At 33.6% G+C, this 18,558-nt stretch overlaps 1 protein-coding gene across 4 annotated transcripts; it reads right to left on the reverse strand.

Moving 5' to 3' along the window:
* Positions 1-2,967: 2,967 nt before the first annotated feature.
* On the reverse strand, positions 2,968-17,921 carry LOC123721638 (forkhead box protein N3-like). Of its 4 annotated transcripts, none has more exons than XM_045680844.1 (8): positions 17,799-17,921; positions 8,063-8,277; positions 5,692-5,789; positions 5,314-5,378; positions 4,231-4,506; positions 4,079-4,153; positions 3,664-3,924; positions 2,968-3,340 (listed from the first exon to the last, which is right to left on the reverse strand). In XM_045680844.1, the coding sequence occupies exons 2-8, from the start codon at positions 8,275-8,277 to the stop codon at positions 3,182-3,184; spliced, it is 1,149 nt and encodes a 382-aa protein (XP_045536800.1). In that variant the 5' UTR covers positions 17,799-17,921; the 3' UTR covers positions 2,968-3,181. The 4 variants fall into 4 exon arrangements, with proteins under 4 accessions (XP_045536800.1, XP_045536799.1, XP_045536798.1 ...); XM_045680843.1 differs by lacking the exon at positions 17,799-17,921 and adding an exon at positions 17,285-17,697 and having other exon boundaries at positions 5,692-5,786; XM_045680842.1 differs by lacking the exon at positions 17,799-17,921 and adding an exon at positions 17,285-17,695.
* Positions 17,922-18,558: the final 637 nt, after the last annotated feature.

The following is an 18,558-nucleotide window of genomic DNA, read 5'->3' on the forward strand; positions in this document are numbered from 1 at the left end:
CTGTAAAATTTATCTACATACATACATATATATTTTATTAACACCGAAAGAAAGTCTAGTGAGATCGTGGTCACGGGAAAAAAGTGCTTTATTTATAAAATGAAATAAAAATTGAATAAATAATTCGGCTTAATTATTCAACAATAAAAAAATCGGATAATTTGTCTCGAAAATAATAAGTTTTTAAATTATTATTATTATTATAATATCATTTTTAATGGCAACACAAGTTAATTATAAAGTAATGATAAATATTTTTCTATGTCAACTTTATCCCGGACCCGAAGCTTTCTAATAGAAAAACAAATAGACAAATATGATAAAGATGGAAGACGCTCCTAAATACAGCACAAGATGTATTTAAACATTTAGCAATATATTATATTGACATAATATCACTTAATAACTAATAAATCTACGAGTTACATTAAGTTTTCATTTAATACATACATTATTATATTAATAATTGTATCTAATTATTTGGATTCACATTTCACGGTACATTAAAAGAGTTTTAAAACATTTGGCACACAATATATCTGCTTAGTTGATTTTTATTTGATGGACACCTTGTGATTACGGCTGATTATATTAGTTAATGTCTAGTTTACATTATTCCAGTCCAGTGAATGGAATCAGCGTTCAATATCAACTGAAAATTAGCAAAACCTCACAGTTAATTACTGTGCGAGTTTACATTTTTCCAGTTGTAATACAGTGCAAATTTCTATTTCTGGACTGGAATAAAATAAACCTGGCATTATGTAATGTAATAAAATAAATATGCCCAGTTTACATTATTCCAGTCCTGTGAACGAAACCAGCATTCAATTTCAACTGAAAATTAGCAAAATCACACAGTTAATTCCAGTGTGAGTTTACATTTTTCCAGTTGTAATACAGTGCAAATTTCTATTTCTGGACTGGAATAAAATAAACCTGGCATTATGTAATGTAATAAAATAAATATGCCCAGTTTACATTATTCCAGTCCTGTGAACGAAACCAGCATTCAATTTCAACTGAAAATTAGCAAAATCACACAGTTAATTCCAGTGTGAGTTTACATTTTTCCAGTTGTAATCCAGTACAAATTTCTATCTCTGGACTGGAATAATATAAACCTGGCATTATGTAATGTAATAAAATAAATAATGCGTTTTTATTAGAAGCCTGTTAAATATTTTTACTTCTAATAATATTGCTTCTTCTGCAATCAGTCGTAGAATTCAGTCTGACATACATACTTTTATAGTATGATACATTTTGTACATTTTTATGAACATTTCGAATTATTTCAACCATAAAAAAACGTTAAATAAAATTAATGCTTTAAATTAAAGAAAAGCTAAATTGTTTTTTTTTCTAACTAATTGTGTGTACTTTATATAGGTTTTAAAAGAATATATTGACCAGACATTTTTCGTCTAGTAAAAAATTAACAAAAAAACAATTTTTATAATAAAATTTCCTTAGATAATGTGTAATATTTAAAACATGTTAAAAAAATTACGAATCTTTACAGTTAAAAAAATGTGATGAATTTATTCAATGAAAATATATAATAATTATATTTCGTTAAGAAAAGTAAAGAAAAGCGACAGATTAACACTTAACATTAGAAGCGGTAAGTATAGCCTGATAAGATCACAAGGTATATGAACACAAACTACATTTTGCTTATAGCTAGCGCATTCATAAAGTATTAAATATATAAATTACATTTTAATATATAAGATATCACCATTTAAACACGAACAATTGGTAAGATATATTTTGAACGCCCTGTATACATTTATATGTCTGTGTTCAGATCACACAAAGGGAAATGTTTACAAATTTATTGCTCAGATTAGAATTATTTCCACCATTCCCATATAATTATTAATTTATAAGAAAGCGAAATAACTAAATAAATATCTTAATACCTATAGTGTATAACATTCCCGCCGTTGAAGTTAAAACATACTGGCAACACTCGGCATCAAAATAATTCAATTATTCAGCAATAAAACGACGGAAATAGCAACACCGGTGTTTATACTTACTATAATGTATTCTTAAACGAATATTAACATTTGACTAATAATAAATCGGGGAATCCTAAATGCGGAACCTAGTCAATTAATTTCCATTCATTATATTTTTAAATAATAAATTCATACTAAGTATTATCACATCTATCACTATGAAGTTACTACTATGTACTATCGAATCTCGAATTCCTCCACATATTAAGTTTTTTTTTTTAATTTAACTAAAGTAATCGAGGACATTTCGATATAACGTGATATCATAAAGAAAATGAATGGAAACATTTGTCTATTGAGAAATCTCGATCTATAACATACAGGATGTTTCAAATTGTTTAAATTTAATAATTATTTAAATTTATTAAAACATCAAAGTCTGTTTACACGCAACCGAAATAAGATTGTCTTTATTGGACTAGAGTATGTATGGTAAACATTTTCCTTATACACATTTCAAACTATTTTACTTATTGTTTATGAAGCGATGAACATTTTGAGTATTCGTTCTAAGAACGACGTCAACTAAACTTGAGCTATGCCCAAGATTTTTTTTTAAATTATCTCTCAAAGAAAATCGCATTTAAAAAAAGGTAACTAAGTAATTGTCCTAAATAAACATTTAGCATGTAACATAAAGTTTAAACGCAAATTACATACTGTGATGTTTATGTAAACTTCTACATCATCTAGTTTATTCAAATTTAATTTAATAAAAAAAAACAAGATAAAATAGCCTAAACGTAAATTAATTTTATATATAGGATGTTCTTTTAAATATAACACCTTCCACAATGATTTTTGGGTAATAAATATTATAATAAAATAATCAGTTTTATATAAATTTAAAATTCAATGGAAACTTATTAAAATACAATTAAATAAAAAAAAATTGATTTAGTGTTATATCTTAGTCCCATCTAGGACTAGAGAGTGACAGACGAAAGAAATAAAACAAAAAAAGTAATCCGCTTTGTTCGGACATTATGCATTATGCATTTAAAGATATCACACCTTCACTTAATCAAGAAAACAAACCAGAAATATAATTTTAATTATGATATTGTATAGTGTTGGGGGAGTCCATTGTGGAAGGTTCACAGTGGGTTGTATACAAGGTGTTGCGTACCGTGCGCGTGCGCAGACGTAGGCTAGCTGGGCGCGGGCTCGGAGCGCACGCCGGCCAGGTTCAGCAGCGCCTCGGCCGTGCGCCGCTCCTCCCCTCCCCCACCACCGCCACCACCACCACCGCTGTACGAGTGCTCGTCGCGTGCGCAACGCGATATCACCAGGTGCGCAGCCGGCGGTAACTGTACATCATCAACATAAATATATATATCAACTGACACACAAAAATCATACTACTATTAAAAATGCTAAAAGTTTGGATGGAAAGATGGATGTTAATACATATTTCCAAAACAGCTAAATATATCTCGATGAATTTGGCACAGATGCAGTACATAGTCTGGAAGAAAACATAGCTTACTTAGTTTTTTAATTCCGCGAAGTCGCGGACAAAAGGACTGCTATGTGATTGGTAATTTTGTAAGAAGGAGCGCAGTTTATCTTGTTGCAAAGTAACAAGGCAATGTTTCTGTAAGTGGAACACCGCGGAGGACGCTGACTGTACCTGATCGAGCACGGCTGGGCCGTACTTCATGGCGAGCACGCTGGCTGCGGCGAGGTACTCGTCAGCGCTCGGCTCACTGCGCGCGTCTGCCGCCAGCCGACGTGCCAGGTGTGGGAACAGCTGCGGATCTGGTGCGTTCTTGCCCCCCGCCGTCTGCCCCGCCCCCGCCTCCACCTGCCCCACTTCCGGCCCCGGGGTCACTCCCGCCCCCGGTCGCTCGCACTCCGCCTCCGCAGGCGGCACAGGCTGCCTACCGAACGCCTGTCAACCACAGACCGTTAGAGCACTTCACAAAATATATGCATAAAGTAGAAATCTTTTGCATTCTAATAAATCATTCATATAGATATTTCCCACTAAATCAACAAAAAAATAATGTATAAGTTTAATTTAAAGTTAAATGACATAGTGTTACCTGCAATAAAGTGGAGCGATGCTGTGGGTCCACTGTCCATAGTGAGCCTTTGCCGAGTCCGGGCGCTGCTGCCACCTGGAATTAAAGATAATGTAATTTACATATGGAAATTCACGCTCTTTCAAGAAACACTTATGAACACACAGACTAACCTTATGGAAGCATTTGTTGAGCGACAGATTGTGCCGCACGCTGTTCTTCCATCCTTGAGGTGCGTGCTTGAAGTATGGGAAGTGTCGTATGATCCAGGCGTATATCTCTTTGACGGGCAGAGCGCGCGCGGGCGCCGCCTCTATCGCCATGAAGATGAGACAGGAGAAGGAGTAGGGGGGCTTGGTGTGCGCGGTGGGGGGAGAGGGCGGGGCCTTGCAGGGCGTGCGCGGGGGAGAGGGGATGCGGATCACTGGGGGAGGAGTTTTAGCTTCTGGCTGTAAGGAAAATTGATTATTATAAATAATTGTTGAAAGAAAGCATTTAATTTATGTTTGTGAAAGTTTAACAGTCGACTTTTTCCTTAATATGAAATCTTATGTCATTAGAGCAATCGTGAACAACCCAATACGAATGAAAAATCTGCCAACAGACTACAGTTGTGAATTTATCCATACATATTAATAAAATTAGAGTGTCAATATGTAGTAAAGAGAAGAAAATATCACTTTTCGTTCACATAACATATTAGCAATTTTTTTAATTTTTGTCTGTCTGTCCGCAAGGCCGCGTTTGTTCCGGGTAATCTCCGCAACGGCTGAACTGCTTTTGATGGGAATTTAACGGGAAGGTAGCTGAAGTAAGTGGGCATAATATAGGCTACTTTTTTAATTCTGCGATGACAGTAACTGGCAACCGCAAATTTTTAATTGGAATAGTTACATGAATATTTAATTATATTTTAAATATTAAAAAAAAAACTTAGGTAACCATTACAGAATGTGTTTAGATGCTTTTCATATAATATTCTTTTAGAATACAATGTAACATTAAACTTTTTCTCTGTGCACTTGAATAAATACAAAAATGTGTACAAATAGAACACTGCGTTTTATTGTTCCGATTAACCTTACAGCAATAATTACTTGGCATGTATAAACATTATTTGTATGAAAACTACGACGTTTAATTATATTGAAAAAGTGTTTATCGAATTGAATATATTCTCTTATTGTAAAATAGAGACATTTCTATTAAAAATAATATATAAAATTCCAATAAATTTGTTTTTCCAAAATAATTACCTTAAGAACAACTTGACTTGTGATCGTCTTCGTATCTTCTAAGTCATTTTTGCTGAAGTTGATTCCTGTAACAGAAATATATATACATTTATGAGTATTATCCAATATCAATAAGTGGCAAAGTCTATGTCTTGTGTCAAAAAAAAATACAAAATGGCGGCGCCTTGTACACGCCTTTTGTCAAATTACGTCAATCCAATTTGATCGCCCGGCTTCCATACTATGTACCTTGTGGCTCAAAACATTTTATACACCTAATGAAAATGGAATCAAAATGGTATAAACCACTAGTGGCGGATTAAACCATTTTTCACTAGCGCGACTAGTAGCTTATTGGAAAAAGACTTTTATGTACTAAGCCGAATGGTGACAACTGACCTCTGAGTAGGTTCCTGTCCTGCAGCCAGCTGAGACTGGTGAGGTCGTCATCATGATCCGCGGGTGGCAGGTTGCCGGCGTTGCCACATGCCACCCTGCTGGATATATCACATTTCTTTTAGCACTCGGTTAAATGTTTTACTATAAAGAGTATATTCAATTCCCAAAGAGTTATATCAAACCGTTGGATAACTTTATTAAAAAATTATAGTAAAGAATACTTCAAGTCTTGTTAAATTATTAGACATGAGACGGAAATTTGTACAACTTAAAATTTTTATGAGTAAATACATATACGATTGTTTGAGTAATTCACATCAGTGTGTAGCTGTGTAGTATTGGTTTATCATAACAAGGTAAATTTGTTATAAATAAACAATTATATTTAACGTGACTAGTTTTTCTTCGTATAATATTGCGGTAAAACGGAAATAAATTAGTAGAGTTTGCTTTTTATTGTTTTATTTTTTTTTAGTCTTCGTTTAGGTGTCCTTGGTAAAAACATGAAATTATATTAAAATGTAATCATTACTGGATATTTATAATATTATCTTGTTAGATCAATTGTTCTGGTGTTTGACTGTAGCTTAAATTTCATAATTGTAAAAAATTTATGTCCACAAAGAAATGTTTGGTCTACACCTAATTTTTATCTATGACTTTTCGCATTGTCTTTGAAAAAAAAAAATCTAAGACGTTCCCTTAAAAGTGATTCGGTGATGAATTTAATATAATTTTTTACCAATTTATATATTTTTAGCAAGAGTATACGAACATCGATCACGTGTGGCAAGGCAAGGTCAGTTGTCTTACCCGGTCACCTAAAAAACTGATAAAGCCCCATATCAAACGCACGACGATCATCCATCATAAACTTAAATCGCGACACGTCGACTTTAGGTAATTTAATTAGATTAGAAAAATAATATATATCACAAATTTCTTATACGATATCAACCTGCATAGCTTCCTAACGACACGATAAATATACGGCGCCTTCACTTATCTTAAAAAAATGTATTTATCTTGATAAAACACAACTTTATATAGACACTAGCTGTCGCGGAATTTAAAAAAACGTAATAAGTAGCATATGTGTTGTTCCAGACTATGTTCTACATCTGTGCCAAATATCATCAAGATCCGTTGAGCCGCTCCAGAGATATCTTCAAACAAACATCCATCCATGTTAACATTCTTATTTATAATATTAGTAAGATTTTCTTTAAATATATACAAGGTACTATAATAACGAATTTTCATAACACTCCATAGGGTACTTTAGTAATTTTAGTAAGTTAGTAGCTTTAGTAGTTTAGTTAACTTTAGTAATTTCGAGCCATAGTTACTTTGGAAGGTTTTATAGGGTTTATTCAGGTATCTGAATATAGGTCAAGGTGATAAATCAAATTAAATAACTAACAGACCACACACAAACTGTGAAAATCTATTCAAATATTTCACGTCAATTCGTTGCAGTGTAAATATAATTCCGATTTGAGCGTGAAGTCGTGTTTAATTTGCGTTTGTATTATGAAACGTAAACGTGGTCTTACACTTTACACAAATACTAAAACAACAACATAATTTATTATCTCTGTTCTTTGAAAGGTAATGAGAGTGATAACAATAATGAAATTGTATCAGTTTTTTTGCAATGGAGACCCACTGTAAGCACATTCGAACATGGTGGTGCACGTGACTCATTCAATTATGGCCTAACCAAGAATCACCTAACCACCAGAGTGTACTTTAATCGCGTTCTTTATTAAATGTTTTTTTAGATTGCGCAAAGGAATTAGTTACAAATTTCCGCAATATTGTATGAAGTTTTAAATCCCTAGAGTTTTAATACCAAGCAAAGTTTCATAAGTTTTTCTTGCTTCCTATTGGAAATCATTGAGAAATCCTCCGTCCCAAATTTCTGCCGTTGCGACATGACCTAAAATCATGTGATCGAAGGATAGAATTGAAAATATATATTATGGATATTTAATTTATTCGGTCATAAAATCGCGTACGGAACAACAAATTTAGAAATTTGGGATATTCTTTCTTTTAACTTAAATAAAACCTCATTTATAATACCTCAATTATTTTACGATTTCTTTATAAGATTTAAAATAACTAGTACAGCCAGTACAACAATAAAATTTATATCTTGATCAAGCAAGTACCACGGAATGATAGGAAAACCATGTTAAGTATTTTTACTTCTCAAATTCGACACTTGGGTGTCGCAGTTGCCCATCTCCTTCCCCTTTAGCTAATTTTCTTACCCCGTTAATAATTACCAAAGTAGGTAATTATTAACGGGATTCTGTTTCTCAGTGAGTTTTTTTAAATGTGTTACATTGGTAGAGATACTAACGCTGGCTGCGGTGTTTCCATGTCGGAGTCATCTGAGGGGTCGTCGATGTCGTCGAAGTTGTCGATGACCTTGCCGGAGACCTCAAGGCGGCGCAGCGAGCGGCCGCTGGATGCCACGTGGCGGGCGATCTGCCGGATTAACCGGCGCGGCAGGGGCAGGGAGGCGCGAGCGGCCCGAGCCGGCGATCCACCGCGCTCGCCACGCATCGGCGCCATCTGACCACAAACAAAACACTTTCTTCAGCTGATGAGGACACATACACATTTTTAGAATACGACTGCATTCGCAGGTGCCAGTTGCATTAAGAATAACCATATAAGCTTGGCCACGATTTATAGATAAATTCCTCTCCAAGACTACTAACGAAGAAGCAATCCTTACAGAGTTCGTTTGAAGTCGCCTGCATTCCACAATCCATTAACAGATGATAAAATTTATTGCCACATTTATATGATCAACATCTTACTTCAGCGTTAACAATCATTAAAACATATGAAGTATGTTTCCGTTATAATGACTGCAATCATTAGAATGCGCTTCAACTCAACCAAGTACTTAAGAGCATAAAACAAACTATTTGATCTACTTGATACAAGTTTAATATTATATTTACATTGAAAGTACGGTATAACTCATTTGTATGACATGAAAATGCTTACTGTCTCTTCTATTATAAATTCTTTGATTAATAATACAACTTTCTTTTAATCTAATAAATGATTAAGGACATGACTATACATTTTTAATTATTACAGACCGAAGTGGCAAGACCGATTCAATGATACAACAGTTTTAATGATCATGAGATCTTACTAATATTATAAATGCGAATGTATGGATGAATGGATGTTTTTTCGAAGATATCACCAGAACTACAGGAATCCGGCTGATTTGGCACAGATGTAGAACATAGTCTGGAAGAACACATAGGCTACTAATTAAGTTTTTTTTTTAATTCCCGCGCGGACAAAGTCGCAGTGGACTGCTAGTATATTTATAAATTTTATGGTTTAAATGACTGTTTCCAATAAACTATGTCTTCACTTTCACCGTTCGCATTTCACAACTCTAATCATTATCACCTTATTCGCCTAAGTTTCTATGGTGTACATTTTTCATAGGAAAAAAAAAGAATTGAATTTTGTAAATGCACCTTATTACTACCTGTTGCCCGTGACTCCGTTCGCGAGAATTAAAAAAAAATAAGAAATTATAAGTTTTGCCTATGTGTTTTTCCCGACTAAGATCTACAAAATCTACATCTATGGCAAATTTAATCGAGATCCTTTGAGCCATTCTGGATATACCTTCAAACAAACATCCATCCAAACATTCGCATATTAGTAAGAAGTAAAATTTATTCGATTTAATTTAACCAACCTTGCACTTTACATTTCAACGTACAATCTGTCATTTTTTCAATTTAATACACGACGACGCTCGTAGATAAAATCTACATAAGTATCAATTGATAAGTTAAATTCGACCGCAATATGATATGTTCCACGTTTCTAAACGGTAAACTATCACGTTATGTATAACGATGGGTTTACACTACCGAAACACATTTACAAATATCGTTATCTCTGCTATTTCAAAGAGAACGATAGAGATGACAAATTTTTTACAAAAAAATCACGATAAACTTATATATTTACGTATATGTTTCATATCTGAGATGAAAACGTATGTTTATCTTCACGTATTATCAAGGAGAGCTAACACAATCAAATAATCAACGGCCTTGTGAAAGTAGGCAACATAGATGCGGACGCGTAATAAAAATCGAGTTTTCGATGTTGCTATTGATTTTTTATTCTCTATTTATTTCCGTCGAATGTTGAAATGATAGTGAAAAATTTAAACAGTGATCATGCAGATTTTATGCAATTCATTGTTGGTAAGCCGAACCAACCATTACACAGTACAGTAGCCATCATTTGAGTTGGCACGTAGGGAAGTATTCTTCTGCTCGACATGCCTATTCACACCTTCATAAACACGTTTTACCTTTTTATGAAAGTAAAGAAACTGTAATTGGTAATTATTTTTACTTATTTTATGACAAAAAAAAGTTATTCAATAATAATTGCTCTATAAGACTGGAGTGAAAGGTGAGAGGCAAGATTTTGCAATAAATCTGCCAGAAAGATTATTAAGTAAGTACTAGGCTCTTGTCCGCGACATCGTCCTTGTGGAATCAACAAAAACTTAATAAGTTTTTTTTGTAATTCCGCGATTTACAACACACAGACTTGTGTTCTTCGAGTCTCTGTTCTATATCTATGCCAAATTATATGTGAGATTATACCTTCTAACAAACACACACACATCCATCTAAACATTCGCATTTATAACATTAGTTATAGTATGATAGTAAAATTATTGTCATACTTTGGATATGAAACAAATAAAACATGCATAACCGGGTTTTCACAAAGAATAAGATATGGTACAGAAGATAAAGAACTCTGTTTATCGGTTTTGATTTAGTGGAAACGTACTCTATATAATTTGTTTACATTGCAATTTAATGCGAAATATTTGACTTTATTGCGTTAGGCATAGTTTCAGTAAGGTTAGGTCAATAATTTCGCCTGGCTACAGTCGGCCTTGATTTTCATCCGCAGTGTAGCAATGTCTTACTGTTCTTAATGTTAGAAAATATTTATAGTTTTGTTAAATCATATTATGCGTAAATATATACAGGATCATCTTAGGTACAATTAACAAATAATGTTGTATTCACATTCTTCCAATATTATTTTAACTTAAGCACGGACAACATTTAGTAGGTACGTAAACGTAATTTTTGTTCGCATATCAAATGCTGCGGTCACCCCGGACCGGACTCGGCTTCAGTATCCGTTTTAAAAGGAAATAACAACCCCACAAACATAAAAAATACAACTGAACTCTTTAAATGTATTTAATATTATAATTTAACCAGTATCTTCGCCACCAACGTCCAAATGATTATTGAAACAACTGCAAATATAATTAACTTTAGAACCGACAACTAAAAAGTCAATTTATTGAATTGTAAAAAAAAGGCTGGCAGAATGGAAAGAAAAAGGTTGAAAGTTCTCTTTCATTCGTATCTTTCTTACATAATAATGTTGTGGTGTTAATATTAACCTCCTTCCTTAAGTATTAATTAGTAACTACTAAAAAGGAAGATGGTAATCGCCTTCTTACTACGATATAAACCTTCAATACATTCACCGAACTTATTGGCGCAGAATTGAGGTCCATTTAGACGATACCACTTTCCTGTACGTACCAGAGGAATAATTGATTGCAATAAATTGCGCGCATAATTAATATTAAATTGAAAGCAATTATTATTGTTGCTTCAATTTAATTGTATGCAAGGCAAAAAACTTGCACGTGTACACGGACATTTAATCTTGAATGAACTTTTAATTCAATTCGCCATTTGCCTTTGACGGCTAGGAGTTGAATTGAAATTAGTTTCTTTGGGAGCGTGAATAATCCGTAGGTAATGCATGCTGTTGCATACATTGCGCGTCACTTGACGCCGGGTGGTGTCGACTTGTAGATGCCGAGCGTAGGATGCAGTCGCTAATAGAATCTCCGAAGGCGTGATTCTATCCTGACTGTAGTAAAGATTTATTGGTAATTTTTTAGACAATATATTTCAGGAACATTTTTAGGTTTTGACCCCGTATATAAAACAAGATATATAAGATTCTTATTTACAGGTAACTGAATTGGATTATTACGCGTTAAGTATATAACTAATTCGATTACTTAGATCATGTATAATGGGGCGATGCTTTATACAGTTTACTTTATTACTTAATTAAATCAATAGATCGGAACGCGGTGACATTTGTAAGCTAGAAAGGGCATCTGTGACGTCACACGGACCGGATGCAGCGCTCTGTTTCCGGAATCGATGACGGTCAACATCTATATGCGTATATGCAATACGTAAAACCAATACTTTCACATTTAAGCCAACGAGGTATTAACACTTTTACAATTTTATTTCTACAGATACAGCAACTCATTGGATGAATGAAAGAAATAAAGTAACAAAGGCGAATTTTTTTGCAAAGAAACAGCTATCTCGTTAGAGCAATGGCGGATTACTTCGGTATCGTAATTAAATCACACCTCTGAAATGGATAATAAAAGATTATTTTCAGTCTCAAAACCATTTATGATTCGATTTAATTCTACTTACGCCCTTTAATATTATGACTTTCTTTTGTAAATATCACCTTTGATTGTACCGCACTTTCTATTCTCAAGAGAAAACAAAGGGAAAATTTTTATTGACCTTTACTGGACGTAATAAGAAAAGAACAAGCAAACAAGTAAACAGCCACAAATAAACAAAGAAAATGTCCATAAAAATTAATACGAATCGAGTGATTTAATTGCATTTTCTGAATGAAAATTTCCTTTATATAGAAATTATAAATTTGACTTACATTATAAAATACGGTAAAACTCTTATCACATGATTTTTTCATTACTAATATTATAAAGAGGAAAGATTTCACTGTTTCTTTGCATTAAATAGGATCCGATATTACAGAACCGATTCGAAAAAAATTTTTACTCTTGCAAAGCTACACTATCCCCGGTTGACATAGCCTATATTTGTTCATAGATTTTTTTATACCGCGCGGACAAAGTCGCGGCAACTGCTAGTATTTCAATTAAATTCTAATCAAATAAAAAAAGTTTATATTCTAGACTAGCTGTCGCCTGCGACTCCGTCTGCGCGGAATTAAAAATCTTTATTAGTAGCCTATGTGTTCTTCCAGACTATGCTCTACATCTATGCCAAATTTCATCAAGATCCGTTGAGCGGATGCAGAGATAACTTCAAACAAACATCCATCCATCTAAACATTCGTATTTATAATATTAGTAAGATTTCTTCTCATCTCCAAAGTAAAGTTTTAAACCAATTTAATTATGCAGTTTTCTAAAAAAAATATTTCGATTTTAGAAGAAAGGATCTTATAAGATTAGTTAACGAGACGTTTGAAATTGATCATGTTTACGCTTTTATTATAAAAATAACCTCTTAAAACTGTCTTAAACTTGTCATTCCATGACCACGTTAAATTCCAACATATTTCGCATCATTACACGTGGTAAAGATAATTAATACAGCTTCAAACAACCTTATCGTAAATTGGGACTTAAACAAACATCGTTACATTCATTTTATTAAACTGTGACAATATTAAACAGATGTAAAAATTACGTAACTTTAACTACAACAGACCCAAATTTATTCATTATGTACAATTCATAACTTCAAGACATGAGGTGTTTGAATAACAATATTTGAATTTAACGAAAGTTGATTTTTTTTCATTATTTGGAGTCCTTTACTCATTGAGACAATTTTCAACAATCAAAACAAGAGTTATCCGTTTACACAATTATGCTCTCTTCACATTATGCCTAGGGCATCGAGACCGGGTATACCCGGACCGAAAAAACCCGGTTTTTCCCGGTTCTGAGGATTATAAAAAACCCGGGTTTGATTTTGAAAACTCGGGTTTATCGGGTTTTTTTAATACTTTTATTTTTGTGATTTATTAAGTTTAAGCCACTTCGAATGCAATAATAAGTAAATGGAATAAAAATACGCTTTGATAAATTATTAATTACTAGGTAAAACGTAGCTTCGTTGCTATGAATTGTGCGATATCATTCGATGAATGGACATCTAATAAAAATAGAACTTATATAGGGCTCACTTTACATTCACCAAATTTTTCAAGGGATAGGAGTTTTCGAAATCTAGGTCTCATACGAATTCACAGGTCCTTGAATGCAGCCTCATGCGTACAATTGATTTAGGCCAAGTTGGACGAATATGGGGGTGGCTGCATTAGGGAAGTCCCTTAAGTCATACCATCAGCTATGCATCGCTCATGCTGTTAAGCTGGCAATTGTGGATGTAATGTACAAACACAATGCCGGCTTCGAGGAAAACGTCGCTCAGCTTGCCGAACTTGACGAGGATGAAGATTTACCTTCATCAGTATTGGCTCAAAGACTGCGAACTGTAGAATTTAACGACGACACAAATTCTACAGACAATGACGAGGATGGTGTTGAATTTAATAATGAATCCTCGTTTATGGGGTCTTTCAGTTCACCATATTTTAGACGTCCTGCAAAAACATGTCAGAGCTGATTTGGACAGGAGTACTCCCTGCTGTTAGATGGGAAAACGCGCTGGAGTAGCATTTCTGCCATGTTAGGTCGTTTTCTGAAATTGAAAAGATCTATTACAAAAGCTTTAATTGCTTTAAAAACAGACATTGCATTTACTGATGATGACTGGAGAAATATAGATGAAATCCATAAAATATTGGATGTTATTAAAACTGTCGTCGAGGCGCTATATCGACGCGATGCAACTTTACTTACAGCTGATGTTTCCCTAAAATTTGCTTTGAAGAAAATGGATCAAATGAAGACACCACTAAGTCACAAAATGGCAACTGCATTGAGCAAACGGTACGCAAAAAGAAGACTAACTCAAGCAGCAACACTACAGTACTTGACTAATCCGGGTATTTTGAGAACATTCAAAATTAAGATAAAACTGTTTTTATCGGCCTACGGGTGATGAAATGCTAAACGAAATTGTTAATCTGATTAAACGCACAACCAAAAAAATACGAGTATATATACCTCTGGAAAATTTGCCAGCGCCAGACCAAGACCTGCGAGAAATTGACATTTTATTTTCCTTTATATTTTGTATTCATTGTAGGAAAGCGATATATAAACGCAGATTAGTGTATTTTAAAAAATTACAATGGAAAGATCGAAATGCTCGAAAAAACCGGTCTACCCGGGTTTTGATACTCTTAGACCCGAAAACCCGGGTTTTCAAAATTGAACCGAGTTTCGATGCTCTAATTATGCCATTGGTACATGGCTATACTTTAAGAAAATAGAGATACACCTATTACAATGTTTGTGATCAAATCTTGCAAATCAAGTCCACGTCCCTGTTGACACTGATTTAGCTGAAATTTTGCATATACAGTCAAAATCTGTTATAACGACATCGAAGGGACTACTCATATTGAGTCGTAAAAACCGATAGTTGTAACAACCGGTGACAGGTATTAATAGGAAAGATATGTAATAACATTCAGCCAGGACCTTTGATTTTGGTCAATTTAACCGGTATGTTGTTCTAAACGATGTCGCTATAAACGGTTTTGACTGTACGTGTAAATCGCGTGACAATGCAAAATCATGTTGATATGGTAATCTGATGATGTAGCTGGAAGGTGGTATAGGAACTTTGCAATTTAGTTTAATTCCTCACTGAGTTTGGGCTTGTTTGAATCGTCTTGATGACTAGTTTCTTTTAATTGTTCTTAGTATCAAACAATGACTAGAGTTGTGTGTTTCTTTGAAATGAGAAACTTATTAAATTTTTCCTACATGTAATTAAAAGTAATTACAATTAAATAGATTAAAAAACTAGTAAACGGACTTAAAACAATGATAGCAAAATTGTTTTATTGTTTTTTTTTAATATCAAAAGGTGACAAACAAGCAAACGGCCACTTGAATTCGCCGAAATAGCGAGGCAACCGTTGCCCATAGACATTCACAAATGCAGATGGGTTGCCTTCCTTATATCAAAGGAGAAGGAAACGCCCAGAAAGAGGATATTTTCCCTTCCTATGCATCCCCTCTACCGCCAAATCCACTTCCCATTCTTTCCTAATAGGGAAAGGGTGGGAAGGGAAAGAGGATTAAAATTAGGCCTCCGGGACCACACTTATCAGACGAAACGCGGAATTGCCTCCACTTTACGCCTGTCCTCTGTGTGGTTGTGGTATTGGACGGGTCGACCCGACCCATTTGTGCACGCAACAAATATTGTTGTTGCGGGATATACCACTGTTAAAACCTTTGTTTTTTTTTTTAGCAATATCATGCTTAGTGTCAGTGATATGCATATACTAAAGTGAACTTACAGTATGTTAGAAAACATGTAGATAATAAGTAATTAAGCCACCATGCCATCAATAACTAAATTGTTTAACATCAATGGATCATTTTCCTACACAGTATAACTAAAAAACCACAGCTTATATGATTTAAAATTTTTCTATTCTACTTTTAAATGGTTAGATTTCTATAAAATCTGCTGACTTTCCCTAATTCAGTATAATAAAAATCACAATGTAAAATGATTTCTAATATTCAAACAAGGTTTATACATCAGGCATATAGAAGCCTGATTAAAGCTATTACATAAAAAGTACATTTTTAAATGACAAACATTATACACCAAATTTTGATGATGAAGTAATAATAAAGTCCAAATAAAGAGCTCATATATTAATTACACTATGTCCAACATTTAACATAATTCTAAATTTTACATAACTATATACTAGGATGACCTTTTCTAACAAGCATAAATGGCATTTGTAATATTATAATTTTCAAACATCACTCTTTAAATTCATAGTCTATCAAAAGTGAATTACAAAAATTGTTATGTAATAAAGAATATAAATTCAATAAATTGGGATATATAGTTATCATGCAGCTGAAGATTATGTGACCTTCATATGTTTGATATTTGTTCAGATATAGACATATAGATATATGGCAGGGAGGTGATATACACAATTGTAATTATAAAACAGGATTAAAACTTATTGTGAATAATTTTAAACATAATTTAATTAATACTTTAGGTATGGTTTATTGTAAAATGCTTTAAGTCTATCTAGTTTACTAAAATTATTATTGATTGTGGGTCTCTTAGTTGTTAAATGAGTGTTGAATAACAAGCATATTGTTTTTCTGAGACTGTGTATTTTTAGAATTCAAATAGGAAGTGTGAAGTGAAAACTGGGCCACGCTAAGGTCTAGATTCTATTTATAACTGCTTACTCTGATTACCTTTTAAAAACCAGAGACAATATTGAACAAAAAATTTAAAAATACATAATTTGATTTGCTATCAGCATATATAAAGTTCAAAGAAACTTAACAAAATACTTACAAGGACAAATAAATCTTAACAGTTTATAACTCACTCACTTAACACAACTATATCTTCAAAAATATTCACTTTAAATTGTTTATTTGATATTGATATTGATACATCAAGAAAACAGCGTAACTCTCGAAAATAACTACGCGTATCAGGTGATGTGATGTAACAATAATTACCATGTGTTTTTGTATTCATTAGGTCAGCAGTGGCGTCAACAACGTGTTGCTAGGAAACTGGGGTTCAGAGTGCGACCGCGTGCGCGTCGACGTGCGCCGAGCTACCTACGTGGAACTACGACGTGCAATTTGTGCACGTGCCGACGCGGACCTCAAAGGGACATTACATAACTGCAGGGACCGCGGACAAACGACACGGAGGACATCACAACACAACCGTCAACCATCCGTTCCATATTTAGATGGGCCGCTAACGTCTGCGTCTTACCATACATCAGGCGACTCGGTAACATTTTTAGATCCGCGTGTAAACGACACCGAGCGTAACACGTTGTAAAATAGGATAGACGCAACGCAATATTATTTGATTGGTATTCATGGAATAAATTACAAAATGCGCATAAAGATATAAAATGCGTAATGCCTGCTCTTTTTATTTATGACAGAAATTAGAAACATCTTGCGGAATAATGGGAATATGACGATCAACATATACATGTATTATAAAACTTACCTTATCGATGTCAAGTTGGATTTAAACACAAATTAGAAATTAATAATAATAAACAGCATTCCGCAGCCTCCGTTCTTGAAATCAACACTCAACAAACACTTCAACACCCAATCAATCCATAAACTAAAGAGTAACCTACATAAATAAAACATATGACAATTAGAAGTCTATGGTTCTGAAAAAATCTGACACACTGACCTCTACATATTGACAGGCTATGCAAGTTTGCTATTTTGTGTCTATTTGATTTTCGCCATTGTGGCGCTGTCGGTTGCGTTCGGTAGAGGTGGTGAGGATTCAAACTAGTAATAAAGATTGGATTAACTGACAGGGGCGTTTAAGGCGGAACGAAGCCAAAGCTGTCATTTACACGTAAACAACCTATCCATCAATAGAGATCAGTGTACTGACATGTTAAATTTAAAGTTCAAAAAATAATTTATTTTTGAGTACAATAATTCTAGCGAAAGTTTCACTATAAAGCAATTAGATTTGTATCCAACAAAAGACGTATTAATTACATACAATCATATTCTTTTGTAACATACATGCATCATTTTACTTGTCACTGAAATATGTTGTCAATAGAAAAATGTCGAACCAATTATCAAAAGCTAAGCCGTTTAGAAATAAACGTTTCAGTATAAATTACTCGTATTTAATCGGTGTTTTTATTATAAATCAATAATCTTCACGGAAAACTAAAATAAAACATACAATAATTCCTAATAAAACTACATTCTGTATACGTCATATAAAT

Source organism: Papilio machaon, chromosome 14, assembly GCF_912999745.1.
Source record: "Papilio machaon chromosome 14, ilPapMach1.1, whole genome shotgun sequence".
NCBI classification, from domain to species: Eukaryota; Metazoa; Arthropoda; class Insecta; order Lepidoptera; family Papilionidae; genus Papilio; species Papilio machaon.